The sequence below is a fragment of the Lissotriton helveticus genome, chromosome 4_1 (assembly GCF_964261635.1).
Source record: "Lissotriton helveticus chromosome 4_1, aLisHel1.1, whole genome shotgun sequence".
Lineage (NCBI taxonomy): Eukaryota > Metazoa > Chordata > Amphibia > Caudata > Salamandridae > Lissotriton > Lissotriton helveticus.
Genome location: NC_136063.1, coordinates 823,163,617 through 823,190,426, shown reverse-complemented (window position 1 = coordinate 823,190,426; position 26,810 = coordinate 823,163,617). Strand labels below are relative to the sequence as shown.

General features: G+C 44.7%; 1 protein-coding gene across 6 annotated transcripts in view; it reads left to right on the top strand.

Annotated features, from left to right (window-relative positions):
- Window positions 1-26,810, top strand: part of MYOM1 (myomesin 1) — a 699,631-nt gene that overhangs the window by 213,748 nt on the left and 459,073 nt on the right. For all 6 annotated transcript variants that reach the window (XM_078687471.1, XM_078687468.1, XM_078687469.1 and 3 more), the window contains one exon: window positions 9,245-9,406. In XM_078687471.1, the coding sequence (XP_078543597.1) occupies window positions 9,245-9,406 (162 nt within the window). The remainder of the gene's footprint in view (window positions 1-9,244; window positions 9,407-26,810) is intronic.

The window sequence follows — 26,810 nt, the reverse complement described above, 5'->3', positions numbered from 1 at the left end:
GTGTCATTGACCCAAAAACAGGAGTCAGAGTAACATTTGTTTACTGACTTGGGAAACACTTTCCTGTGCTCTTTATCTTTAGTTTATCTGCACAGCATATGTATGAATATATAGGTACAGAATGTTTGAATGCCAGCTGGAACTGAAGCCTTCTGTGATGTCACCACTGGAATTCTGGAGCTAGTTCTGATGTGAAGGAGAGTCAGTCTGAAGAGAGACGGGCATGAGGCAAGGAGCTCCAGGCGTGCTCCTGATCATACCTTTTTGCCGGCAGCCCCTTGGGTAGCTCTCACTGTTTAGAGCTCTACCAGGTCCTCTTTGGCTATCCAGAGAGAGGCACCTAGTTTTTGGAGAACATAATCTGTGTTTTGCTGAATCGCTTAACCGGCTAGACACCTGCACTTCACTTCACTCGCCCTCGCACCCACCCCTGCATCCGTCACAGCTGCAGCCATGGCCGCTCCTTCTCCTACCTCACTGCCGAGACCTGGAACGACCTTCCCCTCCAGCTCCGTACATCACCCTCGCTGGCTGACTTCAGAAACAGACTCAAGACCTGGCTCTTCGATGGAGACCCAGATACCCCTAGGGGTGACAGTGTTGTGCTCTACAGATGCTGCTTGATTGATTGACCCTTCTATGCTCCATTTGATTGCCGCAGATTGAGAGGTGTACCCTGAGGTTGCCAGCATCCAAGTGGACCATCAGAATTCCACGTTAAGCAGCATTGAGGTAACAGTTATTTCCCTTTTGTGTTTGTGACAGATGACAGTCAGATTGGACCGTTAGAAAGTGAAGAATGAGGGCACTGCATGCAATGTGGGTGAGAGAAGCCCCAGAGAGACCTCAGGACCGCCTCATCGCTCCGGTAATTCAGGAAAGAACTCAAGACCTGGTTGTTTGAGTGAATAGATGACCACGATGCAGCAAGCAACCCCAGCACCTTAAGACCCTCATAGGGTGCTTTGCTGCACTTTACAAATTTATGATTGATTGAGAAATGCAGAACCCCCTTCTAAAATGACCCCCTTCTAAAATGCAGATAGGATAGGACATGAACCTTAAAAGTAAAAACTGTTACCTAAGTAGGCAGGACGGTCATAACATAGTTATGAACTGCAGTCCTAGTACATTCACTGTAGTCAAAATTTGGGTGACAAATTGTTGTGTTCTCATGTCATCTCGTGCTTGTCTGCTTCGCGCTGGCATTCACGTGCACAGACTCGCGTCTAGCTCGTGAGTGTATTTACCTTCAAATATATCTCGTGACATGTATCCTTTCAAATGTGCATTCCTCGTGACATGTATTCTTTCAAATGTGTATTCCTCGCTACACTGTGCTGTTTACAACGTACCATACTGTGTTATTCAGAAAATGTAGATCAGTTACTGCTGTTGCACGGAACCATCGGATGTGTGCCGGGGATTGCCTCCTATCTTGGAATAAACTTATTTTCTACACAATTTGTATTCCTGGATATTGATTTAACAATTTGGCGACGAGGGACGGAGCATTTACGGACCATTTGGAGGCTTTTCCTGACATTTTATTTTACTTTACAAATATTCGATGGATTTTGAACACGTTACTGAATACCAATACGTGTCTCATCTCTTCAATTTCAACGAGATTTAACTACTACAAGTCGGACTGTCACCGATCTACTGTGGTTTGATTTTATATATATTAACCCTTCCTACGTACCTTTTCTTGTCTTCGCTCCAGTTTTCTGCTGCACGCTGTATGCGCATACTTTCTCCGTGTGGATGATTGTGAGCGGAAGAGGATTATGGGCGAAAAATGATTAGCGCATTTCCGTAAGACGCTACTCTTCGTCTATTTTAATTAAAAGTAAAGAGGTGACTTCTCGCTTCTCCGTTTACCTTCAGTTACTTTAAAAAAAAAAACGGTGAAAGTCATTTTTGACCTACGGAGCGAGAGGAAGAAAGGGAAGGAAGGTGAATTCTTTGATTTTGCTTCAGCATATACAGAGTTTATACAGCAAAACGTCGTTTTTCTGGAAGGAACTTGGAACTACTCGTTTTTCTTCTCCTTCATCAACTATTCACAAGTACTTTGATTTATCTTCATTGAGTTATACCACTTGTACTTTTATATTGAATCTTGATTAAGCCTTTATTATACTTCATTATGTGTGCACAAGGATACACTCTTTCTCCACCACAAAGTTACTGGTCGGCAGGTAGTTCTCCTTGCATGCCATGGATAGAATGGAAGGCATACTTCTTAAATTACATAGAAACTTTAGATGCAAATGGTAAGATGAAAGCTCCTGAAAAAAAGGGTATTTTTTTACATTCACTAGGACCAGAGGGTCTGAAAGCATTTAATCAATTACCCATTTCACAAGCCAGTGGAGATATGAATGTCTTTGATAAGGCTATTTATGATTTTGACAAATATTGTTCTCCTAAAGTGTGTATAGGAATTTCTAGATTCAAGTTTTTCCAGAGAAAACAATTAACTGAGGAATCTGTTGACAATTTTGTATCTTCTTTAAAAACTCTTGCATTAGATTGTAAATTTGGCAACTTACAAGAAGATTTCATTAGAGATCAGGTTGTCATGCACTCAAAAAATGAAACTATACAGGAGAGGTTGTGGATCAATGGTGATGAGAACTTAGATTTCATTTTATCCATTGTAAGAAAAGCAGAACTCTCTTGTAGGAGTGCACAACAAGTCAAAGGGAAGGAAGTCTCTGTCAGTAAAGACATTGTATCAAAGATTAACCAAAAGTATGATAACAAAAATAGAGATTTTTCTAAAAAGAAACAAACATTTCCTCAAAAAGGAAATTCTGAAGACTCCAAGAATAATTTAAGATGTTTTAGGTGCAACAGTAAGTCACATTTAGCCAATAACAAAATTTGTCCTGGTCTAAAACAGAAATGTTCAAACTGTGGCTTAATGGGTCATTTCACTTCTGCATGTAGAAGGAGTAAAATTAACCAGAAGGTGAAGTGCATTGAATTAAGCGACTATAGTGATGATGAGGACCTCAATGATTATTCTAACAACTGTTCTTTTGTTCTTAATATAAAGGAATCTGCCATCCTGAATGTTAATGATACCACCATTAAGAAAAAACCCTTATGTGATATGATTATTGGTGGTGTAAAGATTAACATGTATGCAGATTCTGGATCTCCTTATTCTATTGTGTGTGAATCCGTTTGGAATAAAATGTTTGTTCCTAGATTAAGCAGTCATCTAGAGGAAAGTGACATCAACCCAGAAGGGTATTCTGGCGGAACAATAGACATTTTAGGGTTCAGGACTCTAGTTTTCAGATTCAAAAATAGAAAATGTATTGCAAAATTATATGTTTCAAAGAAAGGTCCTTCAGTGCTTAGTTGGTTTGATTGTGGTAAACTTGATATCATACTTGATCCCAATAGTCCCAATCCTGTAATGTTAGTTGACGAACAGAATGGGATTTCTTCACTAATGTTAAGTAAATTTCCTAATGTTTTTTCGAAAGGTATTGGGAGGTTAACCAACTTTAAACATGAAATTCGGTTAAAAGAGAATTCTTGCCCAAAAGTACACAAAGCAAGAAATATACCTTTTGCTGTCAGGGAAGAAGTAAAAAATGAGTTAGATGGTCTAGTGGAAGGAGGCATAATAGAAAGAATCGAATCATCTGAATGGGTTTCGCCCATAGTGGTTGCCAGACGGGCCAATGGTAAGGTGAGACTCTGCATCGACCTTCGCCACCTCAACAATAATATCATTATAGATCAATTTCCTCTTCCCCGTATTTCAGAGATGCTATCTGTGGTTGGTGGTTCTAAGTTTTTCTCAACCATAGATTTATCTGCGGCTTATCACCAGATAGAACTTAATGAAAAAAGTAAGGACTTAACCGCATTCATTACACCTTTTGGGTGTTTCAGATTCAACAGGATGCCTTTCGGTTTGGCATCTGCAGCAGCCATTTTTCAAAGAGTAATACAAGATATCCTGAAAGACTGTAAAAATGCCATCTGCTTTCAGGATGATATTCTGGTGTTTAATGATGACAAAGACAAACATATCTCTGCTTTAGAAGAGGTGTTAGGTGCACTTAATGCACATGGCCTCACTATAAAGCATGAAAAATGCAAATTTGGTGTTCATTCTGTGAATTACTTGGGACATGAGCTCTGTGAAGAAGGTATCAAACCTAAACCTTCTCTTTTAGAAGCAATTAAGTCTGCACCTCATCCTCAATCAAAGGATGATGTAAGATCATTTTTAGGACTAGTGGAATTTTACGCCAGGTATGTACCTGATTTTTCATGCAGAACATACAGCATTAGGCAGTTAATTAAGAATAGGGTTGCTTTTGAATGGACCAATGAATGTGAGAAGGAGTTTTGTGATGTGAAAGGTGCCATTTGTTCTGCCAATGCTCTTTCCTGTTTTGATCCATCTTTACAAAATATCATCACCACTGATGCTAGCTCGAAGGGCTTAGGAGCTGTGTTTACTCAAAAGACTAAGGAAGGAAAAGAGGTCGTTATTGCACATGCTTCTAGGGCTCTTACTCCTGCTGAAGAAAAATACTCCACAATAGAAAGGGAGACTTTAGCGTGCATATGGGCTTTGGAACATTTTAGAGTATTTATTTGGGGTAAAGAATGTGTACTGAGGAGTGATCATAAACCACTGGTACGTCTTCTTACCACTGAAGGAATGTTAAGAGCCTCTGCTCGTATTGCGCGTATGTCCATGCGCTTACAGGATTTCATTTATGACATACAATATGTACCCGGGAAAGAAAATGTTTCTGCTGATTTCTTGTCAAGAATGCCTTTACCTATTCAAGAAGATTTGCATAATGAATGGGATGATTTTCAAATTGCTTTGATTCATGATGAAGGCCCTATTTCCATTGATCAGACTCTGTGGAGAGAGAAATTTGAAGTTGATGAAACTTTAAAAAGTGTGACAAAATATGTTACTAGCGGTTGGCCTGAAAAAAAGTATCTTGATTCTAGTTTGAAGAACTTCTGGGAAGTAAGATCAGAGCTTTCATGTTGTGAAGACATCATTAAGAGAAGTGAACGTATTGTTCCACCTATCGGTGTGAGGAAGATTATTGTTTTACAAAGTCATGAAGGGCATAGCGGCATGGTCAGAACTAAACAGCTAGTTAAGCGTTTATTTTGGTGGCCTGGGATGGATGTGTTTATTGAGCGAATGGTGAGAAATTGTGTTGTTTGTGCGAACTCTGACAAGTCATTAGTCACTCTGAAACCAAATATGGGGGTGCACACCATTCCTGACAATCCATGGGAGACCATTGCTATTGACATTATGGGCCCTATCGGTTATGATTCTAAGTATGTAATTGCAGCGATTGATGTTTTCTCTAAGTGGCCTGTGATCAAAATTGTTCAAGGAATAGATACTGATTCAGTACTATGTTTCTTAGATAGAGTTTTCATTGAGGAAGGACTGCCAGTAAGGATTATATCTGACAATGGAGTTCAATTCAATTCAAAAAAAGCCAAAGATTATTTTACAAGGCTTGGCATAGCACACTCTACCACCTCCTTATATAATCCCAGTGGCAATGGAGTTATAGAAAGGTTCAATAGAGTTCTCAAAAGTGCCATACAGTCTGTTGGCAAAGATGATAAGAAATGGGAGGTTGAAATCTTTAAAAAAATTTGGATGTATAGAACAACCATGAATTCAATGACTGGTTATTCCCCGTTTGAAATCATGAGGGGGAGAACTCCTAGGACCAAGGTGAATCCATCATGGTTAGTGAAGTCATCTTTCTCTAGTGTGGATCTGAAGAAAGTCAAAGAGAACCTTATTCGTACTCATTGTTCTAATAAGAAATATTTTGATGAGAAATGTGGTTCTAAAACAGATCCAAAGGTAGAAATTGGGATGATGGTGAAAGTTAAAAAACCCTGGAAGGTCAAGAAAAGGGAAAGTGCGTTCATGGGTCCTTTTGAAGTCATTGAAATCTTAAAAAACTCTGTAAGATTATCAGACAATAAAGTCTGGAATCTCAGTAGAATTGCTATTCTCAAGGCTGATAAAGATGTTTATCGTAAAGAATCTACATTAGAAAATTCTGAATTTTCATATTTAGATGAGGATTTGAGTAGAAACACTGTATTTGATGAACCTTGTTGCTCCACCACTAGCGACACCAATCATGGTGGAGATGTGACACCTTGTTGTTCTAACACCAGCAATTTCAATCAAGGTATTCCTCAATCCCATAGTGATAATGTATCATTACAGAAAAGAGCTATAAAAAAACCAAAGTGGTTGTCAGATTTTGTTGCCTATATGGTGGGAAAATTTTGAGTTTCACATTTTATTTTTGTTTTTGTTCATTTTATAAGGGAGGAAGGTGTGTTGTGTTCTCATGTCATCTCGTGCTTGTCTGCTTCGCGCTGGCATTCACGTGCACAGACTCGCGTCTAGCTCGTGAGTGTATTTACCTTCAAATATATCTCGTGACATGTATCCTTTCAAATGTGCATTCCTCGTGACATGTATTCTTTCAAATGTGTATTCCTCGCTACACTGTGCTGTTTACAACGTACCATACTGTGTTATTCAGAAAATGTAGATCAGTTACTGCTGTTGCACGGAACCATCGGATGTGTGCCGGGGATTGCCTCCTATCTTGGAATAAACTTATTTTCTACACAATTTGTATTCCTGGATATTGATTTAACACAAATACACTGACTGCTTCAAATATAAGTATGGTGGTAAATAGTAGAGCATGACAATACATTGCAAATTAGGTTTATTTTTCAGATGAACAGTTAGACACAAACTCAAGAGACTTGTTCTCGTGATCTGTCAGAATATGATTCTGAATAAAGCCAAAACCTGCTCCAGGGTAAACTCAAACTGTAAAGGATGGGGTAAAGAATCAGGGCAATCGGAGACTTTGACCATTGTGTTATACACGAGCCGGTTTAAAAGTTTAAATAAATAGGCGAATACACACAATCGATGGGTGGGTTGTCTTTGATTAAGTAAAGAGTAGTGCAATGCATATCTGGTGAAAGAATGTCTTGCAGAAAGAACTACTGAGGTCTGTCTTTTCAAAGTTGGCAAAGTGGAAGCACTTTAAGTGAAATAAGATTAACCACAAGTAGGTGTGCACAAGAATTTCAGTTATATTTTATATCTGGGTGTCTTAGAGTTCAGGCTGAGGTAGCATCTGGTTACTGAGAGAGTGAGACCCACTTTCCTGTCTTCACCTCCAAGCACCAATAGGTAAAATGGAAATGCTCTTCATTCATAGACGCGCGTATATCAGTGGTAGTTGTGTACCCAGGTATTTAGTGATGGCATATTGAAGTAAGAGAGGAGGGCTGCACACGGTCAAAATACTGGGTACTTCCCCCCACTGCACATTCTAAATTTTACCCGAATTAAATGACATGATTGTGGAATTGATAATGCATGACAAGCCAGGTTTTCCTATCGTGGAACCAGGATCCAGAATGAATAGGGTCTAACATTGTTACTTTTGTCTCCGATGTACTATTCTAATCATGCAAATCTAAAAAGCAACTGATAGGGGTTTTTCAACAGTATTCTGCCCCAGGGCACAGGCCTCCCTGCAGGCACATGCCAGACAAGGTGACCTTGAACAGGCACCCTATTCACCCATCAGCATCCTCTAGGTATCTTGCACAATCTGATGTGCAACATCCTCAAATCTCCTCACCAATAGATTTACACAAGGCCCATTAAATGCAGCCAACAGAATCTTGTCTGAACGATTTTTCATAAACAGTTGTCAGCGCCCTGTTGTCCAAAGGATACAGAATCTTCGGATCTGACAGAATGCTAAAAATGCTTTAATCATAAAAGGGGGGTGTGTCGTAACAGACATACCTGCCAGCTTTGAAACTGGGGAATCAGGTTTGAGTCTCGGAATCGGCTCAACATCCTGTGATTCTGGGCAAATCACTTAATTTCCCTGTGCGTACCAAAAATCAATGTGTCCTTGCTTGTGTAATGTAACTGGGGCTCATGTAAAATGGTCCAATACCTTTGGGTCGAGTTCGTGCTATTGAAAATTGGAACAAAACTCACTTCCCTGTAGAAAGGCACCCTGTTTCTCATCTTTTAAAACCTTAAAAGTGGCCTCCGCCCCACTCTTGCCCCATCAAACATCACCCTTCACTCCGCAACATGCCATGTTCTCAGCGGAAGTAAATAGGAGCACATCATGCTCTCCAACGTCAAACTCCTAATTCGATAAAATGCTTATTTTAAAAAAAAATTATTTCAAAAGTTTAATTTTTGTTGCATCACTCAACGTATAAAGCCCTCGACTTTCAGCAAACATCCGATCTATTTCAAAAAGAGGGGGGGGGTAAATGTTAGCTGACACCTCAATTCAACAGCCTTCCAAGTCTATTAAAAACATACTCAATCGCATGAGCATATAATCGAAAACATGAAAGCAACATTTAAAAATATAGACAAGGATTTCTGGAGAAAAAAACTTAAGAATTCACAATTCTACATCAATGGGCTTCGTTTGCTGAGCATGTTTTGGGTAAATAGGGATGGACCACATTTGCCCTGGTCACACCTGCACCCAACCTCGTTTTTGGAAACATTTACTAATTTGGCATGTGTTGCTGTCATCCTCACAGATGCAGCCACAAATGGTCACTAAATAACAACTTTGTAGGTGTTAGCTCAGTCAGAACTACCAAGGGTCAGGTTGTGTTTATGGCTTGAGGGAAGAACCTTTATGGCCAGAAATTAGGATTTCCATCTTCATTTAAATGTCCCTGCACAGCATGCAGCAAGATAGAAGAAGGATAACTGAGAACTCAGTGGCCAGGGTTGACTCCTCAATATTGATGAACGGGCTGGCGGCCATTGAAAAATGTGCAAGTCTCTTTTATGAATTAGGGACTTGTACATGTTCTTGCATGTCCACACAATGCAGAGTTCATCTTTGCCCATCCATCTTTTTTTACAAATAGTAGCAATCTAGTTCCATTCATTTCTCAGATGTGTGGTAACTCATTCACCAGAAATAATTCCATAGCATGAAGGTATTGTATGGTAAAAAATACAATCTGTAACATACTGTCTTTACCGCCAGCATGTCATATTCTCCTCCGATCCCAACATTGTGCAAAATCGTCAGTGCCCGGTACTCAGTTTTTATGGCTGTGACACCAACCATCACTCAGTGTGCAATTCTCTTCTCATTTTCAGGAGTTCTTCTCTCGCCGTCCAAGTGGGCTCAGATGCACTGGAGTGGAGAGCGTGCCACACTCACACTTAATCACCTCAACAAGGAGGATGAGGGCCTCTACACGCTGCGCGTGATCATGGGGGAGTTCTACGACCAGTTCAGTGGCTATGTCTTTGTTGGAGGTAAGAAACACCAGAACAGCCAAAATATCTAAGGGGGAGGAACTTCTGAATCTACGCGAGTTGTAATTTTCTGGTGAAGAACCATCAAAGGCTCGAGGAAACCACAGCACCACTACCAACACCAGCGTTTACTAGCTTGTTTGTTATAATTGCCCTTGGAGTAAGTTGCAAAAGGTCACATCATCAAACCTTCCTATCCACCATATTGTAGGCCAATAATGTCAAAGCAAAAAGCGATTTGTATTATGAAGCTGGTCTTCTCAACTTGAACAGGTACTGGTATAGAGTGCCCGTAGATGGCTTCCATGGTAAGAGCACCTGCAAAGAGTGAAGAGAAATACCCTTGGTGTCTGCACAAACTAAAAATAAAATGATTCCCCCGATCCACTGCCATGGGAGGGCTAATCCCTAAAATGTGAGCCTCAATTTGGATTTACGGCTCTATAGTCTGGAGAACGTCAACATCATTCTAAAGGCATTCAGTGTTGGTAGTTTTCTAGTTATTGTGAAAAAAGTGATCTTTTACTGTAACTATGCCCCATAGCTATTCTTTGTGTTGGTAAGGAAGGGTATAGTATGATGTTTGTGTCAGAAAACGGTGGGATAAGGGTGTGAGACCCACCACGATTACATACAGCAACACATTGGTGATCTGTCAACCAAATCTAATGGTCTAAATGGTATTTGAGTGAACAAATGAGTGATAACTCTTGAATGAATAGTGCACTTTTTTGAAGTAGTAAGTGAGCCAGTAAGGGACAACACTTGAATAAGGTGCTTTCAGGATTAGAGTGAGAGAGGTTTGTGTGAGGGGACGAGACAATACTTAAATAGTGTAGTTTGTAAAGCGTGTGAGTGACTCAGTCATTGACAAGGCATAAATACTACACTTTGTAAAGTGGGCGAGAGACTCAGCCATAGACAATACAGAAAAAGTGCACTGGGCAGGGGGCCGGTTTTTAAGGCTCAGGGTGGAGGGGGGGTCGGGATAGTGTTTAGGGGGGGATTGCAGTGCTGGGGCCGGTTTTTAGGGCTCAGAGCAGGGGGGCTGGGGTGTGAACTTTACTACGCATATAACTTTATCAAATATCCCTTTACAATGAAATGCGTTGTAAAGGCATGCGTAGTAAAGGAAAGTGTGGTAAACAGTGCTTGAAATTGAAAAATAGAAGTGCAGGTACTCTGTACCAGAGTACCTGCTTGTTTCTGAGAAGTGCTGGAATTCTCCAATTCTCCAATTAAAAGTATTACATCTCTCTTGAGAAGGCCGGTACTCTACCTCTCAAATTAGAAAAGTCCCTGTACTCAGTACCGGACAGTACTGACCCATTTAAAGCACTGGTGGTAAAGGATCTTGTGGTTAAGATGCATTCATTGTTGCGACCGCGTTTTTGAGGCACACGTGGTTTAGCCATGCGTGCTTCTATCATACAACCGGGAAGGCTAAAGTTGAAGAAAGAGCTAGTCCATGCTTGCTGCGTCTTCCTTTACGAGACACATATCTCAACTTTACAATGTCCTTCTTTGAACAGGACAGTCCGCTTACACGATAGCAAGGGACCAGAACGTTGTCAGTTTGATGACCTCTAGAGTTGCATCAACACTATTCCTGATGCACAGAGGTGTGCAACAGTAGTGTGAAGCACTTTGTGGATTTAGCAACAGCCAGGGCCGGACTGGAAATGTAAAACAGCCCTGGCAAAAATTAAAAATTCAGCCCGCATGGGCAGACGTTCTAATGTGTGCTAGAATAAAATCAACTCTTTCAAGCTGCGGCTGGGATCGGTAATGAGCACCACCATTCCGAGAGGCTGAACCCGGCCTCCAAGTGTCAAAACCGGCCTCCAGTCTCCCGGGGAATTGCCCGCTTGCCCGGCTGGCCAGTCCGGCCTTGGCAACAGCAGCTGGCTGCAAGCAATGGCTTCTTTAGTTTCTCCTCGCGCCAGCCCGTAGAACGTCTTTAAATCCTATGAACCCATGGCAAATGTTGTCGGAATATGCTTATAAGTGCAGCATTTGATACTAAACGCCTGAAGAGATTCTCTGGGAAGAAAAGCCAAGATCTCTATTTCATCTCCTCCAAGACCTGATGTCACTCGTGTAATGAACTCACAAAAGTTTAGTACAGCAGCAGAACATTGTTACCTTTCTTCCCCGCCCCCACTCCCCTTCCTGCTTTCACAGACGTCAAGTTACGTGGGACCCTGGGGCTTGTGCCCCATCAATATTTCAACCGAGGGGCCCCACATTTGCAGGGGCAGTATGCGGGTAGATAGGCCAGAATGTGGGTAGATAAGGCATGGAACAGAGAAACGGGTGGCCAGCTGAGTTTCCAGGCCGGGGAGCACAGAGGGCAGTGGGGATGCTCAGTCTGCACACAAGAAAGAGGGCAGCGAGGGAACACACACATCAGTGTGTGAGTAGAGTGGGCAGTACATGTGCTGAGGGGACAGTGAATGCATGCGTGGAGGAGGGTCAGGAAGCAGTGAGGGCAGTGACTGTGCAGAGGGAGTAAGAAGGAGGTAGGGAGCAGATAGGGCAGGAATAAGCCATGGAGTGCACGAACAGAGAATGCAGGGTATGAAGGGGACAATGTGAGGGGGGAGTGTCAGTGAGCAGAGAAGGCAGTGGGTGTGCAGGGGGGCAGGCAGAGAGGAGTGTGAGAAACGAGGGAGGTAAGGGGGCATAAGGTGTGAGTAGCAGGGCCAGAGGGGTCAATGTGTGAGCACAAGGGGCAGAGAGCAGAGGAGACAAGTGTGCAAGCAGAGGAGCAGTGTGTGTGAGCATGCATGTAAAATGGGCCTGTAAGTGAACAGAAGAACCAGGTGTAGGGAAGGGCCCGCAGTGATTGGGCAGAGGGCACAGGATGTGGGAAGGGGGGTGGCAGTGAAAGTGGCAGGAGCCCAATTCAATGTATGGGCAGACAGGGAAGTATAATATGATATACTCGTCACATTAGAGTTTTCTCAATAACTTTGTAGACATGGCCCCTGTCTCTGCCATGCGGGCCCACCGATGAACCTTCCATAGTTCTTCTATACATGTAGTTTTAGGGTGAAAGGATTAAAGTCTATGGATCAGAAGTTCTCATAAGATATGCACATTTCTTTAAAATAATAAACTCTTCTGGAGTTTCATATTTGACAAAGAACTGCACATTTCGTAAGGAGGCTGGCTGTGCTCTCTGTTCCCTGTCTCTTTAAGGCGACCACGCTATCGGATTTTACTGGTCCAGGGAGAGAGTCTATATCCGTCTCTGCAGCTGAGAGCAGCAGCTGAAGTGTGTAATGCTTACTTATGGCTGCTTGGAATTCCTGGCCCTGGGAATGTGCCCTGAGTGGCGCCTCACTGGTGGCCGACTCATGCGTGCTCCGTGAGAATGGAAACACACCCCTCTGAAGCGTCCTAGCGCCTATGGAGAGAGGAAGACACACAGCACAATACATTAGTAACTGGCTGTCTCTGCTGCAGTCCGAAAACAAAGAATGCTGAATGTGTGGAGTAAGAAATGCACACAAGTGAATAAACATGGAAAGAGGCAGAATAGAGAAGAAATAAAGAGGAGATGATACCAGGGAGAAAATAGTGTATCGCTAAATTAACATTTTCTGCTTAGTGACACTACTTGGGCCTCATAAAAGTGCTTTACTTCTTGGACATCTGGTTAGCTAAGGGGAGATTGGGCCACTTTCCCTCCAGAACACACAATTTTCCTGATAGGGTTGAAAATAAGAGGTCAGGGAATTAGGGGAGGGTGTTTTGGGAGAGTGGGGGAGGAGTAAATTGTAAATGGGTTAGAAACAGTCCTGATGATGGTGGAATGTGTTTTCTTTTAGTAGTCAGCTATGGCTTCAGTAGTCCAGGCAAGAGTCAGGGGTAGCTAAGTGTGCTCAGTGGCAGTTATAGTCTTTGTACAAGTTTGATGAACTGGTGAAGAGTGTGGATAGGCCCTTTTGGCTCTTAGACACTCATTACAAAGGGCCAATCAGACCTGTAGGTCAATCCAGTCTTCAAGATTGTGGCACATGTGCAAATCTGTTGCAACAATGCAGAAAGTCAAAAGATCCACCAGCAAGTAGTCCTGTCATAGTTTAAAATTAAAAAAAAGGTTTTCGGCAGACCTCTGAGAAGGTTCTCAGAGTTACCCTAATTATACAGAAAATAGTTGGTTCTTTTACAGTGCTGGGAGTGAGGCGGGTTGCGTGACATTCTATCTGCCTGTCTCAAACAGCGGGGAGCAGGCTTTGTATTGGCCGGCTAACAAGTTACAACAGATGAAATCTACTAGTTCTCGTCAGAAACTCGGAGGTGTCTTTGTAACAAGCAGTGTGTGTGGTTTTCTTGAGCTTGTCTTGACTCCAAGGACCCGTGCAACCTACCCCATGGGCTCTAGAGCCACTCTTGGGCTGCCCAGTGCCCCTCCCGTTCTTAAACTCTGGCTTTACTCAAATAATGCGCCCTGACATCTGTCAACCCTCTACCTTTTGTGAATGTTGATTTTGTTCCAAACATGCAACCTCTGTGTTGCTTTTCCCCAAATACTAAGGGAAGTACACACAAGTGAAAAGATATTGGCTAAATCCCAACACAGAAGTAGTTTCCCATTGAAACAAGTGGTGATTATGTCAAGAAAATGTCTACTCGCAACGGGTCCGTTAATTTTATTATTTATTTTATTAAGAGAGTTTTATAAAGTGTAAACATGACCCAAGTGTATCAGAGCACTCCACACTGAACAGTTTCATAATTACATACCAATTAACAAATAGTGAGCGGAGACATATTCCGTAAACTAACAGGGAAAGAATAGTGTCTAAATCTGAAGAGCTGGCGCACAATGTTGTGTTAGAGGTGACGGCTGAATTACCCAACCTGTCTGTGTCATGGTGTGGGTGGCCCAACAAGAGGTTCACAGTGATCTTTTGTGTGTTACAACATTGCTACAAGTTGAGTGTCATAAGGTTTCATTTTGTAACTCATCAGGCAATATACCACTAATAAAGGGCGCCTAACATTTGCCAGCTCCTATTTAAGTTCATATGGGACACCATAATGTGTAATAGGGGAACTGAAGAGCTGATTATTAGTGAGTGAGTGGCCTGTTTAAAATCCCATTATCTCCTGGCCACGAAATTACAGTAACTCTGATTACTCTGATATGTCTGGAGGTGGGGAAATAAGGGGGAGTACATGTTTTTGGACAATAACATGTGGGGATCAGTGTTTTTTCTCCGAATCCTGCATGTTAGCCCAAAAACTTGTAATTCCAATGGGCCTGGTAACTCCTTTAACCAGATCCATCGCAATCTAAGAGCCACTCGTAATCAGGACTTTTGTTTCATGGTCGGTTCCATGATAAACATTGCTGACTTCATGCATGTACATTTATCAGGAGTTATATATAAACTATTCCGAGTAGTTGTGACTCATGTCTACAGATAGGCCATTAACTGATGCTCAGAGCCCTGTAGTGTGGTACCGCATCTGCACTCCACTGCTTAACTTCACAAAGATGTCTTAATTTCCTTCTTTTTACCTCAAGTATGAGGACCTGGATTGACTGTTCGGTGATCAGTGTCAGACCACTATTGTAACTCCTCTTCTCCGTTAACTAGGTACTGAGGTGGTCCCATAGGGTGAACTACTTAGTTATTTCCCAAGTTGGGTTAATTTTGACTGACCCGAACCCTGAAGGTGTCCACCCTACCTTCAACCCTTCCGCCCATCAATCATAGCATATCACCTGCTTGCATGTCGGTAAAGAAAGACGAATACTAGACAGTTGCTAGTAATAATGTTTACCTGACCTTCAGGTTTAATATGTGTGGCTTTGCAACTAGCCTTTTAAAATAAAACAGATGCCGAAGCCCAAACTTTTTCACTGTCAAATGCCAGTGTTGCCATGTACCCAGACTGCCAAGTCTTGATTCCACCTCACTCCTCTTTTCTTCATCGCCCAACACTTCCTGTCGCGTTATTTCACTCTTACTCTTTCTTTCCACCCGTTTCCTTCCTCACCGTTTTCCTATTTTCTCATGCTTCTTATTTCTCCATTTTTTCTGCTTTTTTCCTCTTTTGCTCTGGGTGAAGCTCTGATGATGACAAACAAGTCTCAGGTGCCCACCATCTGCAACCACCTGCACACATGGGGCCTCATTTATGAAAAGTGACGCATTGCTGCGTGAAAACAGCGATGCGTCACTTTTCACTGCGCGCTCCTTGCACCACCAATGATGCGTCATATTGACAGTATGACGCATCATTGCGCAAGGAGTTACAGATACGTCAGTATTTCTGACGTATCTGTATGGCGCAAAAGTGGCGCATTGCTGGAGTGTGTCACAAAAGTGATGCAACTCCAGCAATGTATCCTTTCACATGGGGCAAGCCCCATGTGAAAGGGCCTGCGTAAGAAATTGACGCATTTGTGTACTAGAAGTGGCGCAGTGAAATCACATAGATTTCACTGCGTCACTTCTACGACCTTTTCTTCCGTCAATACGCCCCCTTGCATACATTATACCTGGTGCAGGTATAATGTGGCGCAGGGGTTTACAAAGTGACGCATCTACCTAGATGCGCACTTTGTAAATATGGCACAACAAGGCGCATTTTTTACGCCACTTGTGCGTCACAAAAAGTGACGCAACAGCGACGTAAAAGTGACGCATAGCCTCATAAATGAGGCCCATGAACCGCAGACACGTCCTCCATGCCAGTCTCCTGCTGGGCATGGCCCTGTGTTAGATTCTGCCTTGAGCCATCAATCCGGCTGTGTCGCAGTCCTGCGGAGGGCAAACGCCTTCCTGTTGAAGTAGCTCTCTAGAAAGTTGAAAGAGCGCCAAGAACGCATTGGCAAACCGCAGCTGACCGGAACAATGTCTCTTCAGCCAGAATCTGTAAAATGTGCCAGTTCACGCCCAGCCCACTAAATATAGCAAGGGACACCGGAAATATGCTGCAGGGGAGGATAGAATTATGCAACAGTGTTGACTAAATTATGCAGCAATAAAAGGGAAATTATGTGGCTTTAATGCAGCTTATTTTATGATAGCATGCATTACTTCATTATTTTGTCATGTTTACACGTCAGCGCTGTCCGAGCAACTTGTTCACCTCTTTACTACCAATTTGACACCCGAATACAGCAATAAGTAACAGAAAGGCGGCCAGTCAGCCTTTGCAAAGGGCATTCCGGTGCAGGGCAACATGTTTTGCCAAGTTTTAGTAACTTTTTATCCATTTATGCTACGAGCACATTTTTGTGGGTAAAATCTGTGGAAGATGCAGCAGCTGATCCATTATGTGGCAAGTGAGGCAGATCCATATTTATACAGAAAATGCCACAACCGTAAAATTGCATTTTTCCAGTGGCCCTGAATATAGCAAATATGTCCGCGTGCATGCATGCTGCCAATACATTCCGCATGCATACTGCCAATATATTCACACACAGGAATGCCAGCGTTTAAATGCGCTAAAAATAATGAAATACTGCTTGGGGAATACTCGAACGTTTTGTATTTTGACTATCACTTTATTCGTGCTGTATTTTAGCAGAGCTGCCATTTTTAAATGTCAAATGAGACGCCAGAGGGAGTTCAGTGTGATACAACCAAATTAGTACAATGTCTTTGAGCCATATGTGTACTTCAGTGGCGGTCGTGACCCTCAACAGTGGTGTGGCTGGGAGTGGACAGAGAGCCAAACACAGTGACAGGCTTTGTAATAAATCACAATGCCTTTAGGCTCAAATGCCAAAGCTCTCAATCATGACTCGTTAACAGACTTAAAACGGGTCATGACTGCGAGCTCTGGAGTTGATGCTCAATGCAATGTGATTTCCTCACAGTGCCTTTCAGTGGGCCAAAAAGATAAGAAAATAAAAAATGCACTTACCTACGATTGTACGTCCTCCTGTTTTCTTCTTGAATGATGTCAGCGTGAGGGCACCTCAAGGACCCTCAGCCAACCCCCTTCTGCAAATCCCGATGCTCTCATGCTGCAGATGAGCAGCATGAGAACAGCACCAGGATTGGCTGGAGCTGTCTGCCTTCACACTCCAGCAGGCCAGGAGGCCTGTGCCTGCTCTCTACCCAGCTGTCTAAGACAGCTAGGGGGAGATTTTTACACTGCACATGTCAGGCTGGCCGTCGCAAGACAGCCGGCCAAAGTGAATTGCACAGTGTAAACTGGTGGAGTGAGCACCACTCCCCTGCTGACAGTCTGCAGCAGCCCTGCCCCCAAGCAATGCACCAGCTGGGAGCAGTGAAAAATAAAATGGTAATTCATTACCATTTTATTTTTCATATTTAATGCAGGGGGCCGATGCTCCTTTTCCCTAATGGGGGGGGGGGGAGGGAGGTTGGTGTACAACACATGTTCTGTGTAGAGAAGGCGGTACCTAAGGGAAGAAGGGGCTGTCTCTGCCACGCTGTATTTGTTGATCTTCCGACAGGGGGCTATATATGGGAAAGGAATATTTTTGAAGTGTCCAAGACCGGCCTGGTGGGCTGTGGGTAAAGCTGAGAGTGAGACGGGAGCTATATCTCAGTTGTTAGATGGAAAATCTTTCATGCTGGATTTAGCAAGTGCAATGGACTTCAGAGGAGGGGGGTGGTGGTATCAGCGCAATGCAGGGCTATGCAATGGACAGTAATACCCTGCATAGGGTCCTCTAGGCCTGCCTCTGATAGGAACATAAGCCACTCTGGGCCAGTGGAGGTCCACTTCCAGGTAAGCCTGCTGACCACAGAGAACTTGCATCAAGCAGACTTTGTGAACATGGATCAACTGGCGGCAACCAGCTCTAAAACTCATTTCAAGAAGACTTAAGAAATTAATCAATCCAGAAGAACCTGCTGAACACAACTGTTAGAAAAATGCACGCACTGCGGAAGTACCAACTTACAAGATGAGACAGGTGGAAATTCCTAAAGAGAGAAAGCCCTCACCCCCTCTGTAACTGATTTTTCACAGCTAGGCCTGCTTCTATGTATATAAGTAGGCTGTGTTTACCTGGTGACTGCTCTGAATGTGATGCTACACCCAGTGGACACTTTTGATACCAGATTATTTTTTGAAAGTTATAAATTTGACTTCATTTTCTAACCCCTTCTCACTTCCTGTACTGATTTTTCATTTCTTGCAAACCGATTTAGTCTCTCATCCTAAATTTGTCCATTTTAACTTAGTTTTTCAGATACAAATGGTGTGTTGTTACTTAACCTGGGGGAACCAGAAGTTCTATAATTGTTGGTTGTCTGGTTTTACACACAGCAACTTTATTTTTTCTAAGGATGGCCTTGTTGCCCAGGGAGGGCTACCCAAAGCGAGCTGAGGGTACATTCAGTGAAAGTAATTTGCCTGTGGAAAGTGCTCTGGTGGGCATTGTGTTCAGGCAGCACTCACTTTAAGACCGTGGTTTCTCTTTCTTCAACAGGCTTACAGTGAAATTTGTCTCTGTCCTCCTTACAGGAGTTTGGAAAGCGGAAGAAAACTATGAATCTCTTTATACTCTACATAAGAAATTTAAATTGCTAGCGGGTTTTCTGAATCATTTTCTCTCCTGGCTCCTATCTTAGATAGATCTATATTCTGCTTTTGAGAACCCCAAACGCCTTTCATACGAATGGAAGAATAGGATTTAACATTATTGATAACATGGAACACGATAACCATGTTGTCATTATTTTCTCTATGCTTGATTATACCATCGTCCTCTGAAGAGGTTCATCTAAAATCTCCAAATCCAAACTTTCAAGTATTGGGAATACAGCAGGTAGGAAATGTTCAATTTAGGCCCTTACAAGCGTCCTTCTTGAGGTTTCACAGCGCTCCATTGACCACAAATGTCTCAAAGCAACATATTTAAGGTAGTCTACCTGACTGACAGGACCCCGTTGGCCAAGGATCCATTATACCGCTAGTCTTGAATTAACATCTACCACCCAACTAAGAATATCTGGTTCTCAAATTCCCTGCTCCTCTACATTACCGGTATTGGAAACATCATCTCCGTGGCTTCACCTTTGAAGACGCTTTCCTTCTCTGGAATCTATCCCTTTGTGCTGCAGTCTGCGGATAACTACATTGATTCACCCAACTCCTGAAAGCCCATTTTTACGTTTTGCATTTTGAAATCCTGTCATCCCAGATCTAAAACCTTAAGCACCTCCGTTCTTGCCACTCATGCCTTCCTCCCCTCTTTATCTGCTTTCCTCAACTTTCTTCCTTCGCTCCCAACAGAGATGCAGCTAATCGTAGTGCAGCAGGTGCAGCGGCACCGGGACTTATGGACCTGAGGAGCTCACTGAACCCTGATTATTTTTGTTTTCTACAACACAACCAGCAGTCTGGGCGGGGGGACGGGGGGGAGGGGGTCCCGGGCTTGTATTGGGGCCCACGGCACACTTCATACACAGTTTCCCCATTCCTCCTCTGGGCTCTGAGGTGATGCTGACTTAGAATAGATATATGACAAGCAACCAATAAATAAAAAATAGATTAGGAGCTGTTTGGGTTCTGAACAGAGTTAAGGGGACGAATTTTACTTGTTTGTAAAGTAATTCAGAAGTTCAGACACCGTCACACTAACTCCCAGAATCTGATTGTTCAAGACCTGTCAGTAAAACTTTGGTTGTATCACCTTCTGTCTCTAGTCAAGACCAGGCCTAGAGGAGAGAACTTGCGACTCTAAATGGAACTACAACCGTGACTTTCACACAATCTTTTAATGAGATTTATGCAAATTTTTTTGTGTGAAATGAGGTCTCAAATTTAAATTTTAATGCAAGGACACATTTAGGAAGATCGCCTGTGACACAAACAATAGCCACTCGCAGTCTGTTCACTCAAATTGTTCCATGTTCTCACAATGGGATTTTTAACCGAATGGAAGCAAAGTTATGTGACCTGACATTATAGCATAATTTTGTGCATTTCGCATAAGAACATAATGCAAAATGACAGAAACTGCACAATATTCTCCCAGCACAAGCGAAATTTCACCAGTGCCTAGTTGTAACTCATTTGTAGTCTCATAAATAAATTGTTATTTATATCACATGCGCATCTAGGGCCGTATTACGGTATGGGCAAATTTTTCTGGTTAACTAGGAAAATGCACTGCATTATAGTGAATGTGCTGCCCTGAGGGCAGTCGTAAACTCGCGCTGCCCTGGGGGCAGCGCATTCAGGTGAAACAACGGAGCGGCATGCTTTGAAGCCGCTACGTGTTTCACTGTGCAAGCGGCAACTGTACTCTGAAGGGGGATTAGAGACCGTCGAATCTCCCACTGAAGCGGTCGCTCCCCCACGCTCCCTGACTCCTGAATTCCACAGCGCCACACTCCTTCGTGCAGCCTGGTATCGTTGCGCTCAGTAGCTGAACCTGATTTGCATGATTTGACTCCCGTAGCGCCTAGAAGCGTAGCGCTTGCTTTTACTTGCCTACAGTATTGTTGATTGGCTGATTTGACTCCCGTAGCGCCTAGCATCATAGCGCTTGCTTTTACTCGCCTACAGTATTGTTAATTGGCTGAATATTGGTGTAGTGCAGTCTCGTACCTTGCTGAACTGCGTGTATCATTTATTTTAAAGTGCCCGCTCTGCCTGCATTTGTGCCTGACTGTGCTCAGAGATCATAGCGCTATCCCGTGCCCCTCTTTCGCTTTCCATTCTTGTTCTGCCATCTTGTTGTTGTGCTCCCTGGCCAGTGTCTCCTCCCCGCTCCCGCCTCCCGGCTGACCCCCCTCGCCCCTCCCCTTCTACTATCCACATTTGACAGCTGCATTAGCGCGCAGCGTTCACGCGCAGCGGATGCGCGCCGAAGGTGCGCCAAAGGTAAGCTCGTCTACGCCCGTCCGCGCCTGGACCGCGCCCAGCGCCAGACCCCCTGGCCCCCGCAAACCGCACTCCACACGCATAACGTATGACGCCACTACCCTCCTAGCCCTGAACACCGGACACACACCGCAATGCTACGAAGCTGCCCCAGGACGCACCCACGGCCCCTTTGCCTGCCACTCCTGCAAGTTCGCCTGCATCGAGACCCACGCCAAATCCAAGACCTCTGAAAACAACTCCGACTCTAACCACCTGAAATGCATCCTGTTAAACACCCGCTCGATCCACAAACACGCCACAGAACTCTGGGATCTACTCGACACTGCGTCACCAGACATCGCCTTCCTCACAGAAACCTGGATGAACGCATCATCAGCACCCGACATCACCATAGCCATCCCGGACGCGTACAAGATCATCCGAAAAGACCGCACCAACCAAACAGGTGGCGGCATTGCCATCGTCCATAAGAACACCATCAAAATCACGACCAGCTCGGACGACTACCTTGCAATCACCGAACACCTCCACTTCCAGATCCACACAAATCCCAGGACCACACTTAGAGGCACCCTCATCTACAGACCACCAGGAACCCGTAAACAATTTAGCGAAGACATCACTGACTTCATCAGCCCACATGCCCTCCCCTCCGAGAACTACATCCTACTGGGAGACTTCAATTTCCACCTAGAAAAGAAAAACGATTGCAACACCACCACCCTTCTTGACAACCTGGCAAATCTCGGACTCAAACAACTTGTTGACACTCCCACCCACTTAGCCGGACACACGCTCGACCCTATCTTCACCTCCAGCAAACACATCTCCTTCAATCATACCACAGCTCTCCACTGGACGGACCACAGTTGTATTCACTTCAGCTACAAAACTACCACGATTCACAACACCCCACAACCTATTCCTCGAAGAAACTGGAACAAGATCACCACCGACCAACTCATCACATCGCTCAACCAAAACCCTCCAGCCCTCTCATCGGATCCAAATGAAGCTGCCACCAAACTCAAACAATGGATTACTCACAGCGCTAATGAATTAGCACCCCTAAAGAACCACCAGATCAAAAAAGGAAGCAAAAAGGCCCCCTGGTTCAACGATGACCTTAAGAATTCCAAGAAACTCTGCCGTACTCTCGAAAAAACATGGAGAAAAAACCGAACCACTAACAACCTGACCATCCTCAAGACAGCTACCCGCAAACACCACCAACTGATCCGATCCACCAAGAAATCAGCTTTCAAGGATCGACTCGACAACAACACCCACAACAGCAAGGAACTATTCAACATCGTCAAAGAATTTACCAACCCCACCACAGCCTCAAATGACATTACCCCCTCCCAAGACCTCTGCGACTCGTTATCCTCTTTCTTCTACAACAAAATCGCCGACATACATAACAGCTTTAAGAACATTTCAGAAGAACAGCCCACCTTACCCACTTCCAAACGCGAACCGCTCCCTAACAACCTAAACGCCTGGAACCCAATCACCACTGAAGACACCATCCGCCTAATGAACTCCATCCATTCAGGATCGCCAACAGACCCCTGTCCCCACCACATCTTCAACAAAGCAGACTCCATCATCGCACCCCATCTCCGTGATGTCATCAACTGCTCCTTCAACTCCGCCACCTTCCCAGAAAGCTGGAAACACACCGAACTTACTGCCCTCCTGAAAAAACCCACAGCTGACCCCTCCGAACTTAAGAACTTCCGCCCCATCTCCCTCCTCCCTTTCCCTGCCAAAGTCATTGAGAAAGCCGTCAATAGCCAGCTCGCCGCCTTCCTTGAATCCAACAACTCCCTCGACCCCTCACAGTCCGGCTTTCGAGCCAATCACAGCACCGAAACCGCCCTCATTGCAGCGACAGATAACATCTGAACGCTACTGGACAACGGAGAAACAGCTGCCCTCATCCTACTCGACCTCTCTGCCGCCTTCGACACAGTCTGTCACAGCACCCTCATACAACGCCTCAGCAACATTGGAATACAAGGAAAAGCCTTGGACTGGATCATCTCGTTCCTCGCTGGGAGAACCCAGAGAGTCCGACTCCCCCCATTCAAATCAGAGACCACCGAAATCATCTGTGGTGTACCACAAGGTTCATCACTCAGTCCCACCCTCTTCAACGTTTACATGAGCCCCCTCGCATCCATCGCGCGACAACACAACCTCAACATCATCTCCTACGCTGACGACACCCAGCTGATCCTCTCCCTCACCAAAGACCCTAACACCGCCAAAACCAATCTTCACGAAGGCATGAAAGAAGTAGCCGAATGGATGAAAAACAGCCGCCTAAAACTTAACTCAGACAAAACTGAAGTTCTCATCCTAGGATCTTCACCCTCTGCCTGGGATGACTCTTGGTGGCCGTCGGACCTGGGCGCAGCACCCATACCCACAAACCACGCACGCAACCTAGGCTTCATCCTAGACTCCTCCCTCTCGATGACCAGACAAGTTAACGCCGTTTCATCCTCTTGCTTCAACGTACTCCGTATGCTCAAAAAAATCTTCCGCTGGATCCCCACCGAAACTAGAAAGACGGTCACTCACGCACTGGTCACTAGCCGACTGGATTATGGAAACACCCTCTACGCCGGAACCACAGCCAAATTACAGAAAAAACTCCAACGCATCCAAAATGCTTCGGCTAGACTCATACTGGACATCCCTCGCCAAGCTCACATTACCGGCCACCTGAAAGACCTCCACTGGCTTCCCGTCAACAAGAGAATAACGTTCCGTCTCCTCACCCACGCCCACAAGGCCCTCTACAATATAGGACCCGAATGCCTCAACACACGACTGTCCTTCTACACACCCACCCGCCAACTTAGATCCTCCAACCAAGCGCTTGCCGCAGTCCCGCGCATCCACAGATCCACCATGGGAGGAAGATCCTTTTCCTACCTGGCGGCCAAGACCTGGAACTCACTCCCCACTCACCTCCGCCTCACACAGAACCACATTTCCTTCAGAAAGGAACTTAAAACCTGGCTATTCGATAAATAATGCTCCCCCTCCCACAAGCGCCATGAGACCCTATGGGTGAGTAGTGCGCTATACAAATCTCTGAACTTGAACTTGAACTTGAAGCTTATTATTATTATTATTATTATTATTAAATGAAATTTATAGGTAGCGCAACTAAACCCGTAGGCATCAAGGCACTAAAGATGGTAAACGGAAGCTCAGAAATCACCTAAAGAGGAATTAGGGGTAGGCTTCTTGAAATAGCCAGGTCTTAAGGGCTTTACGGAACAGAGTGTGGGAGGAAATCACCTTGAGGTCGTTGGGGAGTGTATTCCAGAATCTGGGTGCAAGGAACCGGAAGGACCTTCCGCCCCATCTGGCCTTGACTATACGAGGAACAACTAGCAGGCTTTTGCTGGAAGAGTGGAGTGCTCTACCAGGGGAAGAATAGGCCACCAGAGCGCGAATAGCCTCCGGCCCAGACTCATTGAGGGCACGGTGTGTAAGGCATAAGGCCTTAAAATTAATCCTCGGCTGCATGGGGAGCCAGTGCAGCTTTTTTCTGATGGCCGTGCCCGAGGAACGTTTGGGGGCACCCACACCAAACCAGGCAGCCGCATTCTGCACAGTCTGGAGGCGATGGACCAGACCATTGCTAATGCCAAGGTAAAGTGCATTGCAATAGTCCAGTCTAGAAGCGATGAGCGCCATAACTACCTGTTTGCGTGACTGAGGGGAAAGATAATGAATACTTTTTCTTAAGATCCTCAGAGCATTGCAGCAGGTGTACACAGTCCTGCTGACCTGCTTGTCTAGCGAGAGAGTAGTGTCCAGAATGACCCCAAGATTGCGGGCAAATAGGGACTGCAAGGGGCAGGTGCCTAGCACAAAAGGCCACCAGTCCAAGGACCAGATCTCACTTTTGCCCCCAAAAATGAGGACCTCTGTTTTCTCCCCATTAAGCTTGAGGAAGTTCTCAACCATCCATCCGGCGACCGCCTCCATACAGTTTTTTAAGTTAAGAGCAGTTATGCTCGCAAATTGAGAGATAGAGGCCATAATCTGCGTATCGTCGGCGTAGGAGAGAACTTCTAGCCCAAAGGATCTTATAAGCCTGGCGAGTGGGGCAACATAGACGTTAAAAAGCGTCGGGCTCAGTGAGGAGCCCTGAGGGACCCCACACTTCACAGCCTTAGTGGATGACATATACTCGCCTAGCTTCACCTTTTGCTTCCGTTGGTCGAGGAAGGATGTTAGAAGACTGAGAGCAGAACCCTTGACTCCCAGCTCACTGAGTCGGCTGGCCAGAATGGTAGGGGACAGGGTGTCGAAAGCAGCCATAAGGTCAAGTAACACCAGTAAGGTGGTCTGACCGGTGTCGACCTTGTAACGGATGCTGTCGACAACCACTGTGAGCGCCGAGTCAGTGCTGTGAGTCCTCCGGAAACCGTGCTGTGAAGGATCAAGGGAGTTGGAACTGTCAAGGAAAGCGCTCAGATGGATGTTGAGATGAGCCGCTAGGAGTTTGGCAGGGGCAGGGAGAAGGGAAATGGGACGAAAGTTCTTTAATGTCCCAGGGTCCAGGGTAGGTTTTTTCAACAGAGGCTTGACAATGGCCATTTTCCAAGAGAGGGGATAGGTCCCCTCTGAAATGGCCAGATTCATAACCTCCATCAAAGGGGCAGAATAGACTGTCTACAATCTTTAAGGACTTTTAAGGGGCATGGGTCTAACGGTGACCCGGACTTTAACTTGTCCAGCAGCGTGTTGAGATGTATAGAAGTAATGGGAGGGAACTGGGAGAAGGAATGGGAAGGGGAAAGAGCTTGGTCTTCCGAAATAAAAATCGGGGAGGTGGCAGGTAGGGAACTGGAGTTCAGGATTTCCAGGTCAGTATAAATGTCCAAGATCTTCTCATGAAAAAATGTAGAGATCTGGTCACACAGTACCTGGGAGGCTGTAATAGGGTCAGGAGTCTGAATGAGGGAAAGATTATCCACTATCTTAAACAGATCACTAGGAGATTTGAGCGAGGACGTAAGCTTGGAGTAGTGGGCCTGTTTTGCTGTGAGAACCGCAGTTTTATAGCCTTTGAGAAAGAATTTATGTTTTTCCTTCTCTACGGGGTCCAGGTGTGTCCTCCAGAGCCTTTCCTGCCTCCTACATCCTTGCCTGAGAGTCCTGAGGGATTCAAAATACCAGGGGGCCGAAGGCCGTTTCCTGGCAGAATAGGGTTGCCGGGCCGGGGCAAGCGATTTGACAGCCTCCGTCAAGGTGTTGGAGAGGTCAAGAGCTGCAAAACATCCCCGGTAGATCGAAGTTTAAGAGTGGCTAAATAGGGAGTGAGGGAGTCATTGGTAACGTCCCCAAAGTTCCTTCTCAATACCCACTTGGTGTGATCAGACCGAAGGCCGGTGGGAGAAGAGAAGTATAAATCAAAGGGAACGACAAGATGGTCTGACCACGACAAGGTTAAGGGGGTACCAATATGAAGGAGGGAATCGTTACTAAAAATCACCATTCCAGATGTAAAACTAGCTCACTT